Raw genomic sequence first — 26,984 nt, forward strand, 5'->3', positions numbered from 1 at the left:
ATTGCTAAAGCTTTGAAAACTCAAATCGTAGATATGTCTTGATACTTCAAATCATTAAAGCCTTTTGTGATTGTTCTACACATTTAGATCTTGATAATAGGGCACCTCCAATGAAGTTTTTAAAGAGGGGTTCTTAAAAAAAAGCCAAAAAAAAAAACCAAAAAGCTAACGATAGGTTCTTAAAATAGAGTTTTTAGAATTGGTAAAAACCTCTAAAGTGTCTTTTCCTTATTGGCTTTTTGTGTGTATGTCTCTCTCTCCCTTGTTTTTTTCTCTCTTTGTTGTCTCTTTTTCTCTTAAAAACTTCAAAAAGATTCTACCATTGAACATGACAAATTACAAAGGATTCTAATCTTCACAAATTATAAAATTTACAATTAAATTAATCATTAGACTAACCAATGGAGATGGTCTTATAATTCTGAATGACTGATTCGTTCTACGTGATTCGTTCTTTTTCGAAATCGCTGTTTGTACTTAGTTATTTTATTTTTAACGATTTATATGCACTAATATCTTTAACTTTATCTGAGCCGACTCTGAAATTTTAGAGATTATATGAACAAAAGTTTTAACAAAAAAGTTTATAAAAATATGAAGATTATATTTATGTAAATTATTTTTAAAATTTTGGAGGGCATAGACAAATGTTTTACTTGACTATCCACATAAACTTTATATATAGTTTGACAGTTAAGTTTTGTTTGTTCGCATATATATTCTCCTATGCCCGAGTGTAATTCAGAATTAAGCATTACTATTTCTATTATCCAGGTCATTTTATGCACAAGTGTAATAGAATTACTAATTATATTCACAGGTCATTTCTGTAAGAAATGTTCACATTGATTTATTGTTAAACCCGAAATTAGAAAGTCTTAACCAAATGTATCCAATGAACTGTCTTCTCTATTGTTTTTCATTAAACATTCAATTTTTCATTTTCCTCCAAATTATTAACTAATAATCACAGCAACTGTAAAAACCATAAACTAACAAATCCCGCAAAGCCTCCTTATAAATTGGTCATCTCTAAACCCTTCAATGTCTATAACATACTCAAGAACATCTTAAGCATTAACCAAATCAAAATCTCAAAAGAACAAAAGGAACACAAAATGGACCAGAAAACAAAACAAATTGTCTTTTTCGTGTTGTTCTCCCTTTATTTATCTTTCTCTAACATTTCAGTCGCTGAAACACCTTGCACGTACGATCAAAATCCAGAGAATGGACCAAAGGGATGGAGCAAACTAGATCATCAATGGAAACCTTGTAACAACGGAAAACTCCAATCTCCGATCGATCTCACTAACGCAAGAGTTAGTCGTGCTCATGATGAAACATGGAAAATACACCACAAACCAGCCGATGCTGTAATTTTGAGCCGAGGACACGACATTATGGTTAGACTTTTAAAGTTATTTTCTTAACTATATTATTATTATTACATTAAACATGCATGCTAGTTTCTAATAATAGTAATGAAACAAACAAAGGTATCATGGAAAGGAGATACTGGAAAAATGATGATACATCGTACAGAGTTTAAGTTGGTGCAATGTCATTGGCATTCACCGTCTGAGCATACCGTTAATGGAACTCGGTTGGTGTTTTCTTCTCTTCGTCTCATTAACTAGTAGTGGGTAACAATGTTACAAGAACTAACTTATATTTGTAAATGTGTTACAGTTATGACATGGAGCTTCACATGGTTCACACGAGTGCTGAGGGCCAAACCGCAGTGATTGCAGTTCTTTATAAATTAGGGAGACCTAATGAATTTCTCACAACGGTATAATATCAGTATCTTTTATATATATGAAGATCGTGTATTTCATAACCTTTCTACGTTTATATTTTATTTTAAATGCAGCTAGAAAATGAAATAAAAACAGTGGGAAAAGAAGAGAAGGAAATAGGAATCGTGGATCCAAGAATTATTGGGTTTCATACCGACAAATTCTATAGATACGTCGGTTCTCTCACTGCTCCTCCATGCACTGAAGGTGTTATTTGGACCGTCGTCAAAAGGGTATATTTTTTTAATGTTGTTTGTAGATAGATTTCTACACATACTAATCTTTTTTTATTCGTTACAAATGCATAGTTTGCTAATTTTAAAGAGTTATTTGGGTTCACTCCCTACGGTTCACCAACCAATAAGATTTAGTTATTTCAAATCTGATATCTTTTAAAAAAGGAAACAAAATATTGTCAAATTATATTACGTTTTTAAAATTAAAAAAGTATAAATAAATAAAAATAATAGTAGTTGCAAAAAAAAAAAATTTCAAAAAAAATTAATACCATAAACAAAACACTAAACTCTAAATCTAAACCCTAAACCCTTTGGTAAACCCTAAACCCTTTGATAAATTTTAAATTCTTGAATTTAAAAAAAAATATTTTTAACACAATCAACAAAACACTAAATCCTAATCCTAAACCCTAAACCCTTGGGTAAACCCTAAATCCTTGGGTAAATCCTAAACCCTTAGGTAAACCCTAAACCCTTGAATAAATCCGAAACTCTTGGATCAAATCTTAAACTTTAAGATTTATGATTTATTCAAGAGTTTAGAGTTTACCTAAAAGTTTAGGGTTTAGGGTTTAATATTTGTTGGCAGCATTAAAAATACTGTTGAAAAACAAATTCTTTTTTTTTTGCGATTAAAAAATCTTCTTTTTGTGATTAATACAATTTTTATTTTAAAAATATAATATAATTCGATAATATTTTGTTTCTTTTTTTAAAAGATACTGAATCTAAAATGACACAATCCTATTGGTTGGTGAACCTACAGGTTCACCTAGGGGGTGAACCCAAAAATAAGTCAATTTTAAAGACTTATTCTTGGGTTCACTCCCTAGGGTGAACCTCTAGGTTCACCAACCAATAGAATTGTTTGATTTTATATTAGAAATCTTTTAAAAAAGGAAACAAAATATTTTCTCAAGCTATAGTTATATTATATTTTTAAAATAAAAAGGTTAAAATAAATAAATTAAAAAGTAGTAATTAAAAAAAATATATTTTTAACATTCTCAGCAAAATACTAAACCCTAAATCCTAATCCCTAATCCCTAAACCCTAAATCCTAAACCATTGGGTAAACCTTAAACCCTTGGATAAATCCTAAACTTCAAATCAAAAACACTAAACACTCAAGGGTTTAGGGTTTAGGGTTTTAAGATTCAGTGTTTTTGATTTAGAGTGTGAATTATCCAAGGGTTTGGAGTTTGCCCAAGGGTTTATAGGGTTTATGATTTAGGGTTTAGGGATTAGGATTTAGGGTATAGTGTTTTGCTGCCAACGATAAATTTTTTTTTTTTAATTCGTTTTTCTCTAACTATTATTTTTTTCTAATTTTTTTAACCTTTTTATTTTAAAAACATAATATATCTTGACAATATTTTGTTTTCTTTTCTAAAAGATATCGAATTTGAAATAATGAAATCCTATTGGTTGGTGAACCTAAAGGTTCACCCTAGGGGGTGGACCCAAAAATAACTCAATTTTAAATATGAAATTGTGTTTGTAATTAATGTAGGTGAATACAGTATCAATGGAGCAACTTGCTGCTCTGAGAGACGCCGTTGATGATGTAAGTGCTTGGAATGATCGCTAATTTGATTTCCTCAGTTGATATTAATTTAATCTATTACTAATCATTTAATTAATTGAATAGGGGTTTGAAAGAAATTCAAGACCGATTCAAGACACAAATGGAAGATCGGTTTGGCTATACGAAACAAATGTTTGAGTTGTAATTGGATTAATCTCCAGATTGTATCGTTTCGTATATTATGTTTTGAGCTTTTCTTTTTTGGGAATTTTATCGGAATTAAGATTCAAGTCGCAAATATGAAATACAAAATACCGAAAGTTGTGTAGTTTAATTTCAGTCATACACTCAGATATTACCAAGAATTTGAGATAATCTCACGTCAAAAAGGGTCTATCATGACAAAAGCGCGAGTCCGGAGTTTGATACATAGTTTGGGATCACTAGTGTAAGTGAATCTTCTTGTCTTTAGTTACATCATGATATAATAACATAATTTACCTTTACTTATATCGCAGAGACCGCATTTAGAACATTTGATCGATAGGAAACAACAAACTATGTGGGAAACCTCGAGGTCGTCTCTTTTAAAGCTTTGTTTATTGGGACCCTTGTTTATTTATGTCCATCTTAACCGAATTTGTACCTTTTTTAAAATATCCCTGAACCCTGGACTCTGTTAAAACCAGTTGGTTTTGAGACTCATTGGTTTCCAAAAAAAATGAACTAAAAGGGAAAACGTTACAAGAGAATATGAAAATATTTAAGTTAAAAAAAAAAAGAATATGAAAATATTAATGTTACTGAAAATTATAGGGGTTAAACTTGCAATAATGATTCTGTTTGTATTCTTGACTAATTTTGATATTTCTCAACATATTTAGGTTGAGAAAATGAAGGTTGGCAATTGATCTGGAAGTGGAGATGTTAATAAATATATATATGTTAAGATGACACTAATTTATTAATAAATATATAAATTAATAATATTAAGAGGATAATCTCTATTTAATAGTATTTATTAATGTCTATAAGTATTAATTTACAGTTACATAATTAAAATATGTTTAATGTAAAATATATAAAAAAGTTTCATTATTTATATAATAATTAATTTTTTCATATAATTTTATTTTCGTATCAAAATATTATAAATTTGTACAAGAATTTCAAAATAAACTCTCTTGTAAATAAAAACAAATAATACAATGTTTTTAGTGTGTACATAAACGTTAGAAATATCAATTATTAGTTAGAAATTTAAATGAATTATATATATATATATATATATAGAGTTTTTAAAATCATTAGTTTATCGAATTATAACATATTCTAAATCAATCTAATTTAGAACATGTAAATTATATTATAATAATATTTATTAAAATTTATGGAGTTTATATTTTTTTTATTGGTTGTTTCGGGCCTTGTCACTATTTTTATTGCTCATATAAAAAAAATCATTTAACTAACCCAGAAAAAAAAACTAGAGAAAACCCTATTCGCAAACATCCAATGGATTCAGCAACAAGCACCATACATCACCTCCCAGATGCGATACTGACGGAGATTCTAGCGAGGTTACCCTTAAGAAGCATCTCTAGATTGAAATCCGTTAGCAAAACACTGAAAGCAACACTCGAATCTGTGTACTTCAGACGTCTCTTTGTGTCTCTACATAAGGACTCCTCTTCCTCTTGGTCGTTATGTTCACACAGAGGAAAAAAACTGATAGGGTTCCATGGATGCAAGACATGGGATCTTCCAAAGTCTCTAGGTTCATTCATCTCAGTGCCTCTTGGTTTTAAGTTTAAGGCTTCTTCCAATGGATTGGTTTTGATCGAAAGATATGATCATGATTGCTCCTATGTGGGCAATCCAGTTTTACAACAGTGGGTCAAGATCCCTCAGCTTCCATGTGGTTATTGTGGTATGCTTGGTCTGGTGACTCGCGTGGACGAGGACGGCGTCGTTTTGGGTTTCAAAGTGGTTAGGATAGCTTCGTCTGTAATGAGGAATGATCATGCCTCCTATACCTTAAATATGTTTGTGTATTCCTCTGAGACAGGGATTTGGACTTCCAAGATTCTTCAATGCCCTCATCTAATCACCGGATACGGTGCTAGGGCTACGAATCTGAATGGTACTATTTATTTTGTCACTCTCCATGTACCTGGAGTAGTCTTAGCTCACGATTTCTATTCCGATTCTGATCAATTCATGTTTGTACATTTACCGGAGCATTCCAATCACAGCAACAACGGTGGGGTGGACGGAGCCTTGACTACATCCGGAGGGTTCGTCATGTATATGAAATCATTAGTTCAAAAGAGAGGAACTGTTTTGAAGGTTTGGAGATTGAACAACGATGAATCTTGGCAACTCTTGTGTGAGATTAATGGTAGTTTTGTACCCATAGCGATGCATCCATTTGATAGTGATATTGTCTATCTGTGGCACCAAAAGAGTCCTCATCATCTGGTATCATGTAACTTTTTTGATAAGCTGGTATCATGTAACTTGCGGACGGAAACACTCATCGATCCAGCTAGAGAATATGATGGAGTTTTTTACATGAACCTGTCTGGTTTTGAGGAGTATATGGATGAGATAGGGAGTTCAAGAGCATCAGATTGGAACTATGGAGCTTTAAACGGGTTATTTCAATCCGTGCTCCCACGGTGGATGGAACCAGTGCCTCGTCCTCCCCAAGTTGAGATGATATATACAACTTCACTACCTTCTTACGTTGCATGCTGCTTAACTGAACAAGAGGAGAAAGAGGAATAGAGGCAACGATATTGTCATTTAAATTCAGTGTTTTCAGTATATTTTCTTCTCTTGTCTTTGGGTTTATTTATATAGCCATGTGGACTTAAAACATGTCTTCGGTTTTATTTTGTGCCTAGTTTCTTGTTTCTGACAAGAGTATTATCATGTATACAGTTCTCCTCAAACCAAGTTGAAATGTGTGTTACAAATCAAACCAAAACCACTATCGGTTTATTCATCGTAGATATCTACTATGTAAAAGTCTTTAGTAAAGTTTATACATTATTAGATAGATCAGTAACTAGTATGCGTTTACATAGTAGATACATCAATAAACTTCTAATCCTCTAACCATAGCCAACCACGCCTCCCTTCAATAAATCTCCTCAGCAATGACGAGAAAACCGGAGGCACAGAGCGACCGAGGGGTCCTTCTCAGATATGCGAACGTTCTTTGCTGAGTGAGACCTTTTGGACCTACAACATACTGGGGACTCCCTGTAGAAGGAGAGGGCAAAGGGGAGATCATTTGATTCGGTGCAGGCTGGACCGTGCAGCATCTAAAACATGGATCAAAATCTAATATACATTCATTTAGCTTCACGATAAGAGGAAACTAACAGAAAAGGATCAAATTACCTTTGTTACGTACGTCAACATTACTAATTGGTCCGAAGAATCGGTTAGATGAATCGAGTTTCATATTGATAACTGTGAAAATAATTAAATAAGTTAGATAAATTTATTTATCACCATTGGTTCTAAATTAAAAATTATGGTATCCAAATTTAATAACCATCTTTCTACTCCCATTACCGTGTACATGTGGACATTTCCGTATCATCCAATTATATTGAGTGGATAAGACCATTTCTCGAAACGGTACGGTTCATTGCGGCCATTAACAAATCGTTGAAGAGGCAAAACTGTTCACTTCAACACACGTGCCATCACTTCAACACGTGTCACACACTTAGGTTGCCAGCTTCCGCTGTCGGATCCATTAGCTGCAACGTATTAGAGAACCGACCTCTTAAATACCCACTGCAAAAAAAGAGGAAAAGGCATCTCGATTGAGTTGAAATATCTTCATAGGAAACAAATCTCAAATATACGAATTGGAAAGAAAACTCTTTTGTTTGTTGATTTCATGAAAATGGCGCCCATGCAACTAACCAGAGCCACTCTCTTTGGCCTATCAAAGGCTTTGCCTATAGCACGATCTCCCGCAACTCTCACTGCTTCGACCAGGAAAGTCTCTCGCGTCTGCTTCGCCTCCTCTGTTAGCCACTCCGAGGTTACTTGCACAACTTTGCTTTCAGTTTTTTGTAGATACACATATGATTGCTACGACAAAAGAGTAATTTAGCATTCAAGATTATGTTAAGAGATTTGATTCAGAGAAAGCTGGTTGCGAGAGTGTGCGAGACATCCTTTTGAAACCGAGAGAGTATCTTTTATTTTAGTGCGAGTATGTTTTTTTAAAAATATTTTGTTATGAAAAATTGACAGAAAGTCACAAAAAATATCTTACATACAAATATGCTTGAACATGCTTAGCTATAATAACATGTCATAGACTCATAGCTATAATAACATGTCATAGACTCATAGCTAGACTATATTTGGATCGATTTTATGTGGTTTTTAGGTTAACGTGATGTACAAGTTATTAACCACTGTCTGAAATTATAACTTGTAGAAATTTAAGTTTATGTGTGTTTTTTTTCTAGGGACGAGATCCAGTAGGGAATGCCAGAGACTCGAAGGCAGATTTAGATTACGGTTCAAAAAAATGGAGGGAAGATACTGGAGAAAACTATGCACAAGCAGCTAAAGACAAAGCTAATGAAGGAGCGAGCAAAGCTGCTGATAAAGCTTACGAGACCAAGGAGAAGGCTAAAGACACAGCCTACGATGCAAAGGAGAAGGCTAAAGACACAGCCTATGAGGCAAAGGAGAAGGCTAAAGACACAGCCTATGAGGCGAAGGAGAAGACTAAAGACACAGCCTATGATGCAAAGGAGAAGGCTAAAGAATACGCCGAACGGACTAAGGAAAAAGTAAACGAAGGGGCCTATAAGGCAGCTGATAAAGCAGAAGATACAAAAGAAAGAGCCAAGGAGAAAGCAGAAGGGGTTAAGGAGACCGTAAAGGGTAAGGCTGAGGAGCTCGGAGAGAAGACGAAGGAGACGGTGAAAGGAGCTTGGGAGACTACAAAAAATGTTGCGCGGACTGCGACTGAAGCTGTGGTTGGTCCTGAGGAGGATGCGGATAAGGCACGGGCTGATCTCGATAAAGGCGTGGAAGATCTAACCAAAAAGGCGGAGAAAAAATCTGAGAAGGACCGCAAAGAGGATGAGTTCATAACATTTAACTAATAAGAGAGAGATCTATATGTTGTGTTTGGTTGTTTTAAAGTGTTTCATCTCTTTATGTATTGCTCTGCTGTCAGCTTATTCTCTTGTTTTACGGCTTCATCTTATGTATGTTAAGATGCATTAGTATATAAATAAAATAAATCTATGGTTTTCTCTTCATTTTTTAATAGGGCAGTTCCTGTATCAGTCTCAATTTCCACCAACATATTTGTTGTTTGGAGGTCGAACTATGCTGTGGAGTTCGGTGCACCCATGAGTTTATTTGTTTCCACAATATGTTTTTGCTTTCTAAGTTTCTATCCAAGCTTGTTGACCGTTTCTACATTTTGACTTCTCGTTTGAGCTCTAAATGAGAGCGAGTTCATCACCATTAGTAAGTAATCATCATTAAACAAATCAAAAATGACAAAGAGGGAAAAAATAAATTTAGATGATTTTTGAGAACTTTATGAGCCCCTTTAAATATTATTATGATTGGTTTTACTTTAGTATTTAATAAAACTTATAAATAAATTAAAATATTAATAATTTAGTTTACAAACAATCTTAATTTAATTTGAATAAACAAATCAAAAATGACAAAGAGGGAAAAAATAAATTTAGATGATTTTTGAGAACTTTATGAGCCCCTTTAAATATTACTAGAGTTTTTAACCGCGCTACGTGCGGATAAGATATTATATGTATTTTTCAATTCTAAAATAATAATGTATAATATTGTATTACATTATTTAAAGAATATAAAATAAGACTACATAACATAAAAATATTTTTTTAATTTTCTTTGTGAAAATTATTATGTTGTTTGATTGTTGTACTTGATTCGCATATTTGCATAGATATATGTGATAGATGAATAACTATATTTTTATTATCAGTAAATAATATATATTTATTATATAATATAAGAAAAATAAAATTATTTACTTTTTAAACAACCTTGTCTCATGTTGGGGACTCGGTTATAGACATATCATATTCGAAGAAAACATTTTACAGTTATCAATCTTCTTAAAAGTTAAGAAACAAATCTGAATATCAAAACAATATCTCATACGATCTCTTTGTGGAATAACTACTCTAAAGTAATTGAATTTAGGCATCAAAAAGGACTGGAAATGGATGTGCAGATGTGTTATCTAAGTCAGCTTTACAAAGTACTATTCATAGTTCATATATCATTTATGTCCATCCTATTTTTTTTGTCCATCCTTTCTTAAACATCTTGAAATAATTGATGATAATTAATAATAAAATTTTGGCTGGCAAAAAAAATCAAATTTGTCTAATTATCGCTAAAATATTTTATTAATATTGTCTAAAAAGCTTTCAAGTGATATCATAGTTTAATTTTGTTAGTTTTTTTGTTAATTTTTAGAGTTTTTTGTATTTAAGATTTTTTCCATATTAAGCTTCTATTTCTTTCACTGAATTGATATATATATATATATATATATATGTCATAAAAATTACCATCAAATCATTTTTACTTATTTATTATTTTGTTTTTAATGAAAATACACCGTTAAATAATTTAATTTAAAATAAAATTATATATTAATTTGTTGTATTCTAACAATTTGATTGATTTAATTAATTTGCTTTGGTGGATAACTTAAAAAGTTTTCATATGAATCGGGGAAACCAATCTTATGTTGTTATATTATATTTATTTGTGTATATAGAATCTATATATAATGCTAGTGTAATAAAGAAAGAACATTATTTTTTGTAACTTCAAAAAGGTACATTATTACAATTTGAAATTAATCAAAATTGAATAAAATGGTAATTAAATATTTGTAAATCTAATTGTTTTTTATCTTGTTCAGTTGGATTCTCATGAAAAGAAATCGATAGGTTAAACAAATGTTTCAAAATTTGTTGTGTTATTGTTTTGTCTATAAATTATAAAATTTATTGTTGATATATTTAATTATTGCACCCTTAAATAATATTTTATTAAGACATTAGAGAACTATGTTTTGAGTTGTTTTGTCAAAATTGTACAAAAATCTATGTTTTTTCATATTTGTCACGAAAATTTATATGTTAAACTTAGTTTTACAAAATTCTTAACTTTGTCACGAAAACAAAAATCTATGCTTTTTCATATTCTTCAATGTTCTCACACTTTCAAAAAATATATTAGCTTAGTCACTTACTTATTTTTTTTTACAAAACAAAGTATCGGAGTCTTGAAAGTTGAATTCATATTATTGTAATTGTACATAAGAGTTTGTGATTACATACTTAGTGATTCTTGTATATGTGTTCAAGAAAGTTTCAATGGCTTAGTGGTAACTGTCCTATATTAATGTCATAATAACCCGGGTTCGATTCTTTCCTTCGCATTGTTTTTCATTTTTTACGAAAAAATAAATGAGATGACGTGGTAATTTCGGGCTCTAAAACATTTTACAGTTATCAATCTTCTTAAAAGTTAAGAAACAAATCTGAATATCAAAACAATATCTCATACGATCTCTTTGTGGAATAACTACTCTAAAGTAATTGAATTTAGGCATCAAAAAGGACTGGAAATGGATGTGCAGATGTGTTATCTAAGTCAGCTTTACAAAGTACTATTCATAGTTCATATATCATTTATGTCCATCCTATTTTTTTTGTCCATCCTTTCTTAAACATCTTGAAATAATTGATGATAATTAATAATAAAATTTTGGCTGGCAAAAAAAATCAAATTTGTCTAATTATCGCTAAAATATTTTATTAATATTGTCTAAAAGCTTTCAAGTGATATCATAGTTTAATTTTTGTTAGTTTTTTTGTTAATTTTTAGAGTTTTTTGTATTTAAGATTTTTTCCATATTAAGCTTCTATTTCTTTCACTGAATTGATATATATATATATATATATATATATGTCATAAAAATTACCATCAAATCATTTTTACTTATTTATTATTTTGTTTTTAATGAAAATACACCGTTAAATAATTTAATTTAAAATAAAATTATATATTAATTTGTTGTATTCTAACAATTTGATTGATTTAATTAATTTGCTTTGGTGGATAACTTAAAAAGTTTTCATATGAATCGGGGAAACCAATCTTATGTTGTTATATTATATTTATTTGTGTATATAGAATCTATATATAATGCTAGTGTAATAAAGAAAGAACATTATTTTTTGTAACTTCAAAAAGGTACATTATTACAATTTGAAATTAATCAAAATTGAATAAAATGGTAATTAAATATTTGTAAATCTAATTGTTTTTTATCTTGTTCAGTTGGATTCTCATGAAAAGAAATCGATAGGTTAAACAAATGTTTCAAAATTTGTTGTGTTATTGTTTTGTCTATAAATTATAAAATTTATTGTTGATATATTTAATTATTGCACCCTTAAATAATATTTTATTAAGACATTAGAGAACTATGTTTTGAGTTGTTTTGTCAAAATTGTACAAAAATCTATGTTTTTTCATATTTGTCACGAAAATTTATATGTTAAACTTAGTTTTACAAAATTCTTAACTTTGTCACGAAAACAAAAATCTATGTTTTTTCATATTCTTCAATGTTCTCACACTTTCAAAAAATATATTAGCTTAGTCACTTACTTATTTTTTTTTACAAAACAAAGTATCGGAGTCTTGAAAGTTGTATTCATATTATTGTAATTGTACATAAGAGTTTGTGATTACATACTTAGTGATTCTTGTATATGTGTTCAAGAAAGTTTCAATGGCTTAGTGGTAACTGTCCTATATTAATGTCATAATAACCCGGGTTCGATTCTTTCCTTCGCATTGTTTTTCATTTTTTACGAAAAAATAAATGAGATGACGTGGTAATTTCGGGCTCTAAAACATTTTACAGTTATCAATCTTCTTAAAAGTTAAGAAACAAATCTGAATATCAAAACAATATCTCATACGATCTCTTTGTGGAATAACTACTCTAAAGTAATTGAATTTAGGCATCAAAAAGGACTGGAAATGGATGTGCAGATGTGTTATCTAAGTCAGCTTTACAAAGTACTATTCATAGTTCATATATCATTTATGTCCATCCTATTTTTTTTGTCCATCCTTTCTTAAACATCTTGAAATAATTGATGATAATTAATAATAAAATTTTGGCTGGCAAAAAAAATCAAATTTGTCTAATTATCGCTAAAATATTTTATTAATATTGTCTAAAAAGCTTTCAAGTGATATCATAGTTTAATTTTTGTTAGTTTTTTTGTTAATTTTTAGAGTTTTTTGTATTTAAGATTTTTTCCATATTAAGCTTCTATTTCTTTCACTGAATTGATATATATATATATATATATATATATATGTCATAAAAATTACCATCAAATCATTTTTACTTATTTATTATTTTGTTTTTAATGAAAATACACCGTTAAATAATTTAATTTAAAATAAAATTATATATTAATTTGTTGTATTCTAACAATTTGATTGATTTAATTAATTTGCTTTGGTGGATAACTTAAAAAGTTTTCATATGAATCGGGGAAACCAATCTTATGTTGTTATATTATATTTATTTGTGTATATAGAATCTATATATAATGCTAGTGTAATAAAGAAAGAACATTATTTTTTGTAACTTCAAAAAGGTACATTATTACAATTTGAAATTAATCAAAATTGAATAAAATGGTAATTAAATATTTGTAAATCTAATTGTTTTTTATCTTGTTCAGTTGGATTCTCATGAAAAGAAATCGATAGGTTAAACAAATGTTTCAAAATTTGTTGTGTTATTGTTTTGTCTATAAATTATAAAATTTATTGTTGATATATTTAATTATTGCACCCTTAAATAATATTTTATTAAGACATTAGAGAACTATGTTTTGAGTTGTTTTGTCAAAATTGTACAAAAATCTATGTTTTTTCATATTTGTCACGAAAATTTATATGTTAAACTTAGTTTTACAAAATTCTTAACTTTGTCACGAAAACAAAAATCTATGCTTTTTCATATTCTTCAATGTTCTCACACTTTCAAAAAATATATTAGCTTAGTCACTTACTTATTTTTTTTTACAAAACAAAGTATCGGAGTCTTGAAAGTTGAATTCATATTATTGTAATTGTACATAAGAGTTTGTGATTACATACTTAGTGATTCTTGTATATGTGTTCAAGAAAGTTTCAATGGCTTAGTGGTAACTGTCCTATATTAATGTCATAATAACCCGGGTTCGATTCTTTCCTTCGCATTGTTTTTCATTTTTTACGAAAAAATAAATGAGATGACGTGTTAATTTCGGGCTCTAAAACATTTTACAGTTATCAATCTTCTTAAAAGTTAAGAAACAAATCTGAATATCAAAACAATATCTCATACGATCTCTTTGTGGAATAACTACTCTAAAGTAATTGAATTTAGGCATCAAAAAGGACTGGAAATGGATGTGCAGATGTGTTATCTAAGTCAGCTTTACAAAGTACTATTCATAGTTCATATATCATTTATGTCCATCCTATTTTTTTTGTCCATCCTTTCTTAAACATCTTGAAATAATTGATGATAATTAATAATAAAATTTTGGCTGGCAAAAAAAATCAAATTTGTCTAATTATCGCTAAAATATTTTATTAATATTGTCTAAAAAGCTTTCAAGTGATATCATAGTTTAATTTTTGTTAGTTTTTTTTGTTAATTTTTATAGTTTTTTGTATTTAAGATTTTTTCCATATTAAGCTTCTATTTCTTTCACTGAATTGATATATATATATATATATATATATATATATATGTCATAAAAATTACCATCAAATCATTTTTACTTATTTATTATTTTGTTTTTAATGAAAATACACCGTTAAATAATTTAATTTAAAATAAAATTATATATTAATTTGTTGTATTCTAACAATTTGATTGATTTAATTAATTTGCTTTGGTGGATAACTTAAAAAGTTTTCATATGAATCGGGGAAACCAATCTTATGTTGTTATATTATATTTATTTGTGTATATAGAATCTATATATAATGCTAGTGTAATAAAGAAAGAACATTATTTTTTGTAACTTCAAAAAGGTACATTATTACAATTTGAAATTAATCAAAATTGAATAAAATGGTAATTAAATATTTGTAAATCTAATTGTTTTTTATCTTGTTCAGTTGGATTCTCATGAAAAGAAATCGATAGGTTAAACAAATGTTTCAAAATTTGTTGTGTTATTGTTTTGTCTATAAATTATAAAATTTATTGTTGATATATTTAATTATTGCACCCTTAAATAATATTTTATTAAGACATTAGAGAACTATGTTTTGAGTTGTTTTGTCAAAATTGTACAAAAATCTATGTTTTTTCATATTTGTCACGAAAATTTATATGTTAAACTTAGTTTTACAAAATTCTTAACTTTGTCACGAAAACAAAAATCTATGCTTTTTCATATTCTTCAATGTTCTCACACTTTCAAAAAATATATTAGCTTAGTCACTTACTTTTTTTTTTTACAAAACAAAGTATCGGAGTCTTGAAAGTTGAATTCATATTATTGTAATTGTACATAAGAGTTTGTGATTACATACTTAGTGATTCTTGTATATGTGTTCAAGAAAGTTTCAATGGCTTAGTGGTAACTGTCTTATATTAATGTCATAATAACCCGGGTTCGATTCTTTCCTTCGCATTGTTTTTTATTTTTTACGAAAAAATAAATGAGATGACGTGGTAATTTCGGGCTCTCTGATTGGTTGATTTTTTTATCCTACGTGGACACCCTCTCCATGGCTTATATTTGCCTTTTAGTATAGTATAGATTATGATTGGTTTTACTTTAGTATTTAATAAAACTTATAAATAAATTAAAATATTAATAATTTAGTTTACAAACAATCTTAATTTAATTTGAATAAAGAAACCTAGTTTAAATAAAAGAACAACCATTACAATGTGGCGCGGACCTTCTCAAATAGTATATGTTCTTTTCATTTCCTTTTAATACTCTTTGAGATTATCATGGCTACAGAGAATCATTTGTTACAACTTATATCCCTCAAAGAGTGATAAGAAACCTTTTGGTTTTTGTTCAAAAAAAAAAAAAAAAGAAACCTTTTGGTTATCAGTCATCTTTCTTTCGTGTTACTCTCGCCAATTGTATCTATCTCGAAAATGGTCAATATACATAGATTTTCTGCTTTGACCAAAAAATAAAAACACAGACATTTTCTGCTATTAGTTAGTTTCTCACACGCATACACAATTTTATCCTTTCCGAACAAATTACTACTAAGACTTTAATTGGTAAATACGGAGAATAAGAAAAAAAATGAATAAAACTAATAAAATAAGAAAAAAAATATTCCTCTCTTAATTTGATAAAGAATTATTGTAGTTTATTATTTCTTAAATGTTAAGGAATGTAAATGAATTATAAGAAATAATATTCCTTGTAAATGGTGTAAATTGTAAGGAATAATAAGGAATTCACTATTCCCACTCATTTTCTTGGTCACCATTTAGAACCTTAATCTTTATTTATTGTAAGTTTCTTGTATAGACTAGGATTTTTATTAATTAAACTTCTCAACTAAAGATAATCGTAAAAGAAACTCTCAACTATAAATTCTGTGAAATAAATCCTCAAATTTCTATGAAATAAACCCTCAACTATTTTTGAATAGTACAAAAAACTTCAACTAAGTTTTCAACATTATAAACCTTCAACTTATAAACTGTTAATGTATGTCACTCTCCGTCACAGAGAGTAACATATATTAACAGAATTAAAGTTGAGGGTTTATTTCACAAGATTTTTAATTGAGAGTTTTTTTTACGATTCATCTTTAGTTGAGGGGTTTAATTACTAAAACCCTTTAGATTACTTATATGATACGTAAAAATATCTTGTTTTCTGAATTTTTTGTCTTTTTGCAAAAACTCCTAAACATATATTATATTGCCTCCATTTTTAAATTCAAGATTTATAAGAAAATATTTGATTATGTGTATTTTCTAAATAAAAACATCATTAATCATTTATCTAAATATAAACTATCCAATAGAAAATAGATTGCGGAATATAAATAGTCATATAATATAAAAACTAATAAACTTCACATTGAAACCTCAAAAGGTCGTGTTGTTTCAAAATTTGAAACAAATAATTTCTCTAAAATGTCACGTATTTAAAAACGGAGGGAGATATCAATAAACTCTTATGATGCACTAGTAAAACATGTATGAACACACATACTCACACACATTGCATTTTTTCCTAGTAAACCACAACTAAATCAATGTCTTATATCTTAATAAATCACTAATAAATCCCTAGTAAAGTAAATTATTCAAAAGCTTTGTCGATTCTAAAAAATAGGGATTACATATTAATGTTTAACTACTTTGCTCTTCACATTTTGTATTTTCTTGAACCGCAGAATTTCAACATTTTATTATACTTAAAGATGACAAATCTTGTGAAGATTTTCTTATGGAAAAAGTTATCTTCCTCGCCAACGAGACTGCAAGTGAACTTACACGCTCGCACATATTCTCTTTCATAATAAACACCTATAAGTTACAATTGCTTTGCCTTTAACTGCCATTATACTCTAAATGCCTCCTAGATCTTTTTAATGTTTATATGACTTAACTCATTTAATCATATCTTCATTATTCTCTAGTTTTCATATACATCCAAGAGTTAAGAGTAAGAGAGCCTTGGTTTTTGACAAAGCTTAGTCTAAGGTTTATTGTGTGAAGATAGATCTTCAGATTTTATTAATACACAATCTCTGACACGTTTTTATCATAATCTCAGTCTCTTAAAAACAAAATGTAACACTTCTTCAGTTTCCACGCCCCAAGAATCTATATAAGAACCCCTCCACAACTATACCAAAGAGCATAACAACAACAACACCAAAACTAAGAAGAGCTCTTGAGAGAAATGGATAACTCCAATGTACTCGTTAGGGGAAACCGTCAAGTGAATGAAGAGAAGCCTCCACCACGAGTGTGTCCAAGGTGTAGCTCAGACAACACCAAATTCTGTTTCTACAACAACTATAGCGTGTCTCAACCACGTTACAACTGCAGGAGCTGTCGCCGATTCTGGACTCATGGTGGAGTTTTAAGGAACATACCAATTGGTGGAAGGGCCCGCAAAGTCAAGCGTACAAGGATAGATCAGCCATCTGTTTCTCAGGTGGTTTCTGTTGTTGAACAGGTTAATAATCACCAACCTTTCTCACATGCTCAAGAAACCAACGAAATTCTTGGAACTTTTGGTGGTTCTTCTTCTTCTGCTGCTGCTGTTGGGAACCATTTCAGTTATTCGACTGAAACTCATAGTGTGATGGTGCCTCCAATTCGAAGCATTCCACCAATGGCTCGCTTTAATGGATCTTTTAACCAAGGTTATTACGGTGCTGGATTCAATGATTTGGTTGGTAATCCTTTGATGAACCAATCATTTGGTGGAAATGTTGGTAACTATAACAGTTACTTCGTAAATCAAGAGGATCCAAACAAGCAAAACCAGAGCTTCAACAACAGCATGAACATGAATCATAGTGCCAGCACTAGTGGAAGCAGAGAATATCCAGGCATTGATTACATGATCAACAACAACAACAAGAAGTATGTGTTTCGTTCCGCCTATCATTTGGAGAAGCATGGTCCTTGAATCATAACCGTTTTACCCGTTTTCTTTTAAGCTAATAATGTTTCAGATTTTCGTTTCTTCTGTTGGGTCTTCTTATTTAAGTTCTAAGAGTTTGCATCTTTGTATCAGGCATAAGTTACTTGTCCGGTCTTTGTATAATATTACTAATTTATAATCACCAGTTTGTTGTGTGTTTCATAACTGATGAGTCAGAGAGTCAGAGAGATATCTATGTGTTTCAAGTGTTTATGTATTGCTCTGTTTTAGCTTATTCTCTGTTTTAAATAGCGCCTAATCACATTATGTGAGAAGGGAGTAGCTATAAAATTAATCTATGACTATTTCTAAAATTTTGAGTTTGTATTTATTAAGTTAAATAAATTCCAACCTAAAGCCAATGAATGATATATAAATTGACACTATTTCTCTTATATATTACTTAAGATATTTCAAAACTTTCAATGTTAGATGTTTGTCTTTATTACGCTTTTTCAAGATGATTACTCTTTGATCATCAGTCTTGAAATATTTGGATACAGATTAATGAGCGAATTTTTTATTACATCAATTATGGATTAGGTTAGATAATATCGATTGGGCTTTGATTTTTTTTTCTAAACTGTAAATATCATATATGAAGATAGATTCTACAAAAAGTATTATCTTGGTTCTGAGCCATCTTGGCAAAAAAGTTAAAAACAAGATGGGTCAACATTTCAAACTAGAGACTAAGGACTTATCGAAGCCACATAGCCATAAGATCTCTGAATTTCTTATTCTTCCTTCTAGCGGAGATAACGTTTCTCAGCTCTTTGTCAATGCTCCTGAAAACCGCGATCGCCGGGAGAGAGATCTGATTATGGATCAAGTTATTCTGCTGCTTTCACAGCTGAAACACCACTGTTTGAGTTGCTAATTTCCTAAGCAGAGATAGTCACAGCTGAAACACCACTGTCTGATTATGGATCGATTGGGCTTTGATACCATATCAAATTATATAGGAAAGACGAGCTATTTCCCCACGAGAAGTATCGTATAGCACCATATTTCTCCCAAACTATGACTTCATTTTAGATGTCCCCGAAATAAAAGTTCTAAACCTATTTCTCCATTAAACTAAAGCTTACTACTTATATCTCCATAAATTAAAAGTTTGAAATCCGTGACCCCATAATATTAAATTACTTGGTTTAAAAATTTTATTGATAAACCAAAACCATCAAAATTTTAATAATAAACCAAACTAAACCAAATTCAAAAATTAAACCTGACTCTACAAAAAAATAAAACAAACCAACGCTTCTGGTCTTCTTATTCCTTCATCAATCTGTAACCATGGTTGAATTCAAAGACTCATAAATTTTCGAAAACCCAGCTTGAAGCCATAGTAGAAGTAGTCAAGAAATCAAAATCATAAACCCACAAAGTTACTTCCTTTTTCTTTTACTTCTACGTGAGACTTGTCTTCTCTGATCCATTGATGTTCTGTCTAAATATTATTAAACTTGAGACATTAATGACAGTTTTCTCCAATTAAGATATTTGATTTATTCATAATGGGGCTGAAGGAGAAGACATAAAGAAACAATGTGTTAATGGTGATAGAGGTGGTGGGACCGTTGAATCAAAACTTGTAAACCATTGGGTTAATGGTGATACTAATCTCTTTATCTCTCTTGAAGAACATGTCTGTATTGCTAGCGACGAGATTAACAAGCATATCCAAAACAATGAGAGAAGAAAGAAGAAATTAATTAATGGAAGCAATACATATGTAGATGAAGAAGTGATTGGTTAGGGATTAGGTGAAGAAAAAATTGGGTAAAATCTGGGTAAAAAGGGGTGAGGAAGAGGATGATGGTCGGGTCCCGCGTTTTAATTGGTTTAACTGAATTAGGTGTTGGTTCTTCTATTTAAGAGTTTTTTTGGTTTGGTTTTGTGATTATACCAGAAATTGTCTTAACCAATATCAAATTGAGTTTCATGGAGAAATATGTTTAGAACTTTTATTTTGGGGACATCTAGAATGAGATCATAGTTTGGTAGATATATGGTGCTATACGATACTTCTCATGGGGAAATAGCTCGTCTTCCCAATTATATATGATTCCAAACTAATATATTATTTTAGAACTCTTCCGACATGAGACTTTGTTCCTAATAGTATATCTTCTGCCAATCAAAATTTCTACAGGAGACTGTTAAAATATTGCTGTTCGAAGGTCATAAAATTAAACTAAGCAGCCTGTGGTTCAGCGAGAAATAAGCTTGGCCGTTTAGAGTATTGTTTGAGCTCTTAATTTGTAAACCACCTTTATTTGATATGATAACAAAATAAATTTTATGTTGTGGCGCCAAGTCTTTCAAATGCCTGTGGCTATTGTTACTCTGTTTTCTGTTGTTCATCTACAATTTGCAAATATACAATTTTGAGTTTTTGTTCTTCCGTTTAACTTTTCGAAAGTTTTTTTTCATTACCTTGAGGAAATTTTGATAAATCCCTTATAAAGTGATTTATGGGAGATGTATTAAAATAGGTTACTCGATATATAAACTTTTTTTTTTCGTTGTCAAATATATAATCTTTACTCTTATGGCTTAACTAATGTCTTTAAAAATCAACAGCTTTCCACACCATATGGAAAATGGAAGAAAGTAGAGCGAGGGGGAACACAGCTATGATGATCCTGAGCAGTTTATTTTCAGTTTTGGATTGAGTGTTACAACTGTATTTCAAAGTTGGGCCTATATACACTGGACACATGTATTTGATTTAAAGACTGTATATATTCGCTAATCGCTACTCGATTCTCCTTGCCACCTCTTGTTTTCAGTTTTACATTCCGGTTAGGCCAGGGACGACGAGTGAAGTAAGTTTGAGTATACTATAGAGAATGATAAGCAACGAAGCACCAACGGTACAGACCCGGGTTCGATTCCCGGCTGGTGCATTCCCTTTGAGCTGTGAAGATAAATGGTTGAACGAAGGTTGGGTCCTTCGTGCTCATCTGATTTCTTCCAAATGATATCGCCCCATGTTGAGCTCTTTTTTTTTTTCCTCCTCTTCGGTTCATTTAAAAGGTGCTAGACGGCAATACATAAAAATTGAAGGCAACGTAAGCAAACAAGATTGCTTCCAACAGGAAAATGAATTTATTAAAATCTCCATGTTCCACGAAGAAGAAAAAAAGCAATGAAACTCACAACAACAAATTTAACAACATCAAATCAACTGGAAGTTTTATGTGTGTGTTTAAGGCGTAGAAGAGTTAATAAAATTGAACTAATGAGAGAAAGAGATCTATATGTATGTGTGTTTCCTTGTTTTCAAGTGTTTGATCTCTTCATGTATTGTTCTGTTCTTAAGCTACGGTTAATCTCATGTATGTGTAGATGCATTGGTATATAAATAAGATAAATCTATACTGTGGTTCAGTCTATAACCTCATTTCTTACGGCAGTTCTGTCTAGAATATTAATTTCAATATCAATCGCAATTTTGACGTGACCTATGTTGTTGTTTTAACCACGAGGAGTTTAGCTTTGGACTCTAATCTTCCACTAGGCCCATAATCATCATTTGCTAATCTATACTATACTAAAAGTTGGATATCCTCCAATTCTAAACTATCCACGTCAGATTAAAAATTCAAGCCAACCAGTGTTTGCCAGCTCATTCTAATATTCAGATCAGCTAATATTTACATCTTTCTTTCGACCCTTCGTCTCTCTCATTCTCCACCATGAAACTCTTAACCTTATCTCAGTTTCCCTTTACCCATTAAAAAACGGGGGAAAACCGGCGGCTGCTACTCCTAGCAAACACAAAAGCCAATTCCAAGACGGTTCATCATCGACGGCTCCGACTTCTCTCTTTTCTCAACGGCGTTCTTACTGGACGTGAATATGAAGAAACCCTAAACATTGTGACAGGAGGCCTCCTAATTGGCCTTGAGATGCTGTTGAAGCAGAAGCGCAGAAGAGAGAAGTTGCTGCTGGTGACTTATCTCCCAGGTACCGTTTTCACCTCAATTACGTTCAGCTTAACTATGACGTTTGAATCAATGACTTTGTGAAAAAAAAGAAACGAGTCTGTGTAGTGAAATTTCCGCGATGAGTAGTTTGATTGGTGAAATCAGCTTGGTCTGATCTGTAAATACAAATTATTTGGTCGTCTGTCAATTATTACAAATCTCTTAACAAAACAAAGTTCCAATTCGTTGTGGGGTTGGATGATTAAGAAAAAGTAGTCGCTGGTGATGCACTTAAGGTGTTAGTCCTGTATTAAAAAGCTGTAACTTTTGTGTGTTGATGTAATCTTTTAGTTGCAGGTTGTTAATTTTAGAACAGAATTGTAAAAAACCCTTTTATTTGGTTTCTGTATAGTGATGGAAAATATTTGATGCCGGTTACTTTGTGTCTCAGTAAGCAAGCTACTCGATAGTTTCTATCATAGTTTTCTGCAAGATCATGACCATAATTACGGCCAGGGCCAGCGAAGCACAAGAACATGTTACAGCTAGAGTTCTTTGAAAAGCTATTTGTTCATTACCTTACAAAAATTCCTGATTGGTGGCTGCGGTTTACTATCTTCTATGTTTCTGTTTACAGTTAATCACATGTAAGACACAAAGTAAATGTCCGCAGAAAAATACGATATCCTGAACTTCAGAAATAGTACGAAAAGGTTCACAACTACTCATCAGAAATCCAGGGTAGACCACATCTCCTTCTCTGTTTGCAATGTAACCTCTCATATTATATTTTTGGTTTTGATTTCATGTCAAATATACATTTCTGAGTTTTGCAGGAAATTGGTAAATATGATTAGGAGAGTAAAGTATTTCGAGATCCAACCAGAGAGCCACAGACCGACTTCTATGGTGTGGCTCTGCCGATGGAAATCTTTTTTCCCATGTGTAAGCTCTCATGTCTTTGGTGAAAATATGCGCTTTGGTGGACTCTTTTGCTGCAAAACGGTGGGGTTTTTAAGATTGCTTGGAACATGTCAAGAAACCTTTTGTTATTGACTACTAGATTTTACGAGGGTTTAAAATTCTAATCTTTTCCTGCAGAGTGCTAGCTTTATATTAATATTAAGATGCCAAAAAAACTGATTTTCCCTGTCTTATATAGGCTAATGGATACGGTAACAGAACAATGCACATCAACATACTCGAGAGTTAAAGTGAAAGAATAAATAAGAACGAGGACATGCTAGGCGGATCAAAAGCACCACCAATGGCCAAGCAAAACGCTACGTCTGGTACTCTTGCAAGTAGGGAGTTCTATAAAGAATCTTCTCAGCCTTCCAACGCTTTGAAAAAGACAACAGTGGGTAAGTACAGTAATTATCACAACAATTTATTATAGGTAAAACCAGTTCAACAAATCATGGTCTCCGTTTCCAGATATATCACAATGGAAGCGCTGGAGCAGTCCCTGAGGGACATTAATGGTGGAAGAGACATTAATGAAATTATTTCTGAAGTTGATGGAGAAAAATGTAAGTCCTACTATATTTTATAACTTTGATAAGCACATACAACAAAACTATAATCACAAGCCGGTTTTTAAGCTGATTAGATTGTGTTGTTTGTTCAGAGATGTAGGTTTGTGTACCTGGGTTGGAAAACTCTTGCTGTCCATAAATAAAGAACTAAAAACTTGATTAAATTGACAACCATCAGTTTCATGCTTTACATTTTCAGCATTCTCACATTGCTTTTAATGGCTGGGGATTTGATTTTGATTCAGAGTTTCAAAGAAGGGGAGCTTCGCCACTTCTTCCTCTTTGTGTCAAATCTATAGAAACGTCTGTTTCGTTCCATTTAAGGCGGCTCCTCTGCGGCTTCTCGGTGTCATTTCCAACTTCATACATTTTACACATGGGATGCTAACAAGTAACAACTTGCTATCGTAAATAAGGATGATAAAAGACATAAACATGGGGAAAATACACTTTGTATTATGAGAGAACTGCATCAGTTTAAAATATTGTAATTGTCGAGTGGGAGAACGGAGTACTGAATTAATTTACACACTGTATTAGCAGCCCTTGACCACTAAGATAAGCTATCTCAAAAGATTTGATTGCTTAAGAAAGAAAGCTCAAATATATTTTTGGATCAAATAGTTGGTAAAGCCTTCAGTTTCCAGCTTAAATTGGGCGATTTCAACTTCACTTTCCAGCTCAAGTTGGGCGAGTTCAACGTCACTTCCAAACACCAAACATTCACTGTATCACGCATAATAACTGAGCACGAGAGGGATGCCCATGGACCCGATGACAATGGAGATGTTGCAAAGTTGGCAAAAGATGTGGCACCACCAAACGGTGAGAGCGTGAAGAAGAAGGCACGTCAGGAGTAGACCAACTTGGATTAAACAATTTCCCACCGCTTTGCTTATCAAAATATGTTTTATCATATTTTTCCCTAATAATTTGAACTCTCTAATATCTTTTATATTTTTAATTTAATCTCTTTGTTTTGGTGGATGTTTAAGCTAAAAATGCAATTTGTTCATTTTCTTTAAGATTTCAACTCGGCCTTATTATTATAGATTATAACTCTTACCCTTTTTTTGGATTGGATATTATCACTATTTATGCAGCTTAAACTTTAATTATCTTTTTAGGTTAATAACCGTATTCCAAAATTTATAAAATCATGTAAATTCCAAACCAACTGAGGCACAAATATCTGATTAAAGGTTAACCAAATTTATCAACGAAATAAAACCATAATGCATAAAGTATCATGCTTTATAGTACGAGCATATATAGAATTACATTTGGGTCGTTCTTTAAGATCGAACATACATTTGTTGACACTTTCCAAAAACTGTTTGTGACTTATAGTAAATAAAACAAATTATAAGTAATATTTTCTTGCATCACTTTCTCTAATCCTTAAATTTGACATTTGAAAATTAAAAATTTCATTATAAATTGAAAATCTAATATAAACTGATCAACAAACATATATTAAAAGAATATCATTTTTTGTTACATAATACATGCTAAGACATTATTGAAACAATTTATATATCTATACTATTAAAAGGGAAGGAGTTTTAAAAAATCTACCTATGAAAAGTTGTTGGACTCTTTCATTAGACATAACTATTTTTTTGGTCTCACCTTATATTTCTCTAACTATGCAATAGTCAATTACCTTATATTTCTCTAACTATGCAATAATCAATTACCTTATATTTCTCTAATTTAGTTTAACAATATATTCTAAATATATATATTCTAAATATATTGTTATGATGATTTTTGATAAGAATATATTATAGATGCGATTAAAAATTTATATTATTAAAAGAAAATATTTTTAAAAATATTTATAAAATAATTTATAATATCTATATAAAACTCTTTATTTTTTATCCTACCATTAACTACAATAACTATAAATAATTTAAATAATAAAAAAATAAATCCTATTATTATTTCTCATTTTTTATGATACACTTCTCTAATTATTTTTCTTATTATCATCCAATGTTATTGTTGTTATTCAATAACGTTATATACATCATATATTATGCTCAAAGATGGATATATAATATTTAAATATCAATTATTAAAATGAAAGCATATATCATACAACATATTATATCATGTCATCTAACATTATATAATTCTAAATATTTACAAAATCAAATTTAATAAAAAAACACTTTTGCAAATCATTTGTTAAAACAAAATTATATATATTTACGTTAAATTATTTTTTTATTACATTAATATATTAGAAGTTTCATTCATCTCTTAAAATATTATTGAAGATTATTTTTTTTCTACCATGTAAACCAAATGCCGGGTCACACTTGATTGCATGTTTTTTCGAAGTTTGCATGCTTTAAATTAACAAGTTTTCATTAAATCTAAACCAGCTTATGTACAAGTCATCATGTTTACTGGTTCGACGACGGGTCCAAACTTGATATAAAATTATTGTTCTCATCTAATTGAAAATAATTTATTTTAAAATAATAGACGCACTGAGTCTGATCAATCCATATAATTTTTTTTTGAAAAAAGTAATCAAACGATTAAAAATATAATTACGTAATAATAATTTTTTTTGACATAATAAAATTTTGTAACATAATAATGTATAACAAGACTAAAATACTAATTCATATCATATATTTTTATCAACTGAAAAATAATCCGCGCTTTTAAGCGCGGGTCAAAATCTAGTATTCTTTTAAAATATAACTTTTTATAATTTCATCAAATTACATTTAACTTTCAATTAATTTAGCTTAGAGGTGGGTGTATTAATTTATTACCGTGAGAAATTAGTTGTTGTAATAATATTAGAATCAAAAAACTCTTAGAAATAAAAAAATATTACTCATTCTTACTTTAAATTTTCTTCAACTATATCAAATTGAAACACAAATCAAATGGAGAAATATAAATTATTCTATTTTCTTAATTTTCTAACTTAATACTTTTTTGTTCTCTAATAAAAATATATTAGTGATTTTTTCAATTCAAACCAATTAAATTTAATAAAATTTACAATATAATCTCAGAATAAAAAGAGATTATATTTAATTATTTCAATATAAAGTAAATTTTAAAGAGAAAAAGACTAGAATAGCACCAAACCAA

The 26,984-nt window shown here is 30.2% G+C and overlaps 4 protein-coding genes and 1 long non-coding RNA gene across 10 annotated transcripts; 4 read left to right on the top strand and 1 right to left on the bottom strand.

The window, feature by feature from the left end:
* The first annotated feature begins 72 nt into the window (after positions 1-72).
* LOC103858538 (alpha carbonic anhydrase 4) lies at positions 73-5,089 on the top strand. The gene is made up of 6 exons (XM_009135919.3): positions 73-1,406; positions 1,500-1,606; positions 1,693-1,795; positions 1,877-2,035; positions 3,555-3,608; positions 3,693-5,089. The coding sequence occupies exons 1-6, from the start codon at positions 1,119-1,121 to the stop codon at positions 3,765-3,767; spliced, it is 786 nt and encodes a 261-aa protein (XP_009134167.1). The 5' UTR covers positions 73-1,118; the 3' UTR covers positions 3,768-5,089.
* LOC103858547 (F-box protein At3g26010) lies at positions 5,028-6,510 on the top strand. The gene has a single exon (XM_009135930.3). The coding sequence runs from the start codon at positions 5,085-5,087 to the stop codon at positions 6,357-6,359; it is 1,275 nt and encodes a 424-aa protein (XP_009134178.1). The 5' UTR covers positions 5,028-5,084; the 3' UTR covers positions 6,360-6,510.
* Positions 6,511-6,554: 44 nt separating this feature from the next.
* Positions 6,555-7,292, bottom strand: LOC117126443. 2 transcript variants are annotated; one of them, XR_004449014.1, is made up of 3 exons: positions 7,158-7,292; positions 6,981-7,052; positions 6,555-6,920 (listed from the first exon to the last, which is right to left on the bottom strand). It is a non-coding gene; the product is annotated as an uncharacterized LOC117126443 (long non-coding RNA). The 2 variants fall into 2 exon arrangements; XR_004449013.1 differs by having other exon boundaries at positions 6,555-7,052.
* Positions 7,293-7,390: 98 nt separating this feature from the next.
* LOC103858556 (late embryogenesis abundant protein 1) lies at positions 7,391-8,826 on the top strand. The gene is made up of 2 exons (XM_009135940.3): positions 7,391-7,638; positions 8,075-8,826. Exons 1-2 carry the CDS (start codon positions 7,492-7,494, stop codon positions 8,720-8,722), a joined length of 795 nt encoding a protein of 264 aa, XP_009134188.2. The 5' UTR covers positions 7,391-7,491; the 3' UTR covers positions 8,723-8,826.
* Positions 8,827-15,414: 6,588 nt separating this feature from the next.
* On the top strand, positions 15,415-24,451 carry LOC103858577 (dof zinc finger protein DOF4.4). Of its 5 annotated transcripts, none has more exons than XM_033278757.1 (6): positions 15,415-22,360; positions 22,733-23,061; positions 23,157-23,265; positions 23,483-23,684; positions 23,758-23,852; positions 23,951-24,451. In XM_033278757.1, exon 1 carries the CDS (start codon positions 17,630-17,632, stop codon positions 18,365-18,367), a length of 738 nt encoding a protein of 245 aa, XP_033134648.1. In that variant the 5' UTR covers positions 15,415-17,629; the 3' UTR covers positions 18,368-22,360; positions 22,733-23,061; positions 23,157-23,265; positions 23,483-23,684; positions 23,758-23,852; positions 23,951-24,451. The 5 variants fall into 5 exon arrangements, with proteins under 5 accessions (XP_033134648.1, XP_033134644.1, XP_033134633.1 ...); XM_033278753.1 differs by having other exon boundaries at positions 24,058-24,451; XM_033278742.1 differs by having other exon boundaries at positions 24,104-24,451.
* Positions 24,452-26,984: the final 2,533 nt, after the last annotated feature.

Source organism: Brassica rapa, chromosome A01, assembly GCF_000309985.2.
Source record: "Brassica rapa cultivar Chiifu-401-42 chromosome A01, CAAS_Brap_v3.01, whole genome shotgun sequence".
NCBI classification, from domain to species: Eukaryota; Viridiplantae; Streptophyta; class Magnoliopsida; order Brassicales; family Brassicaceae; genus Brassica; species Brassica rapa.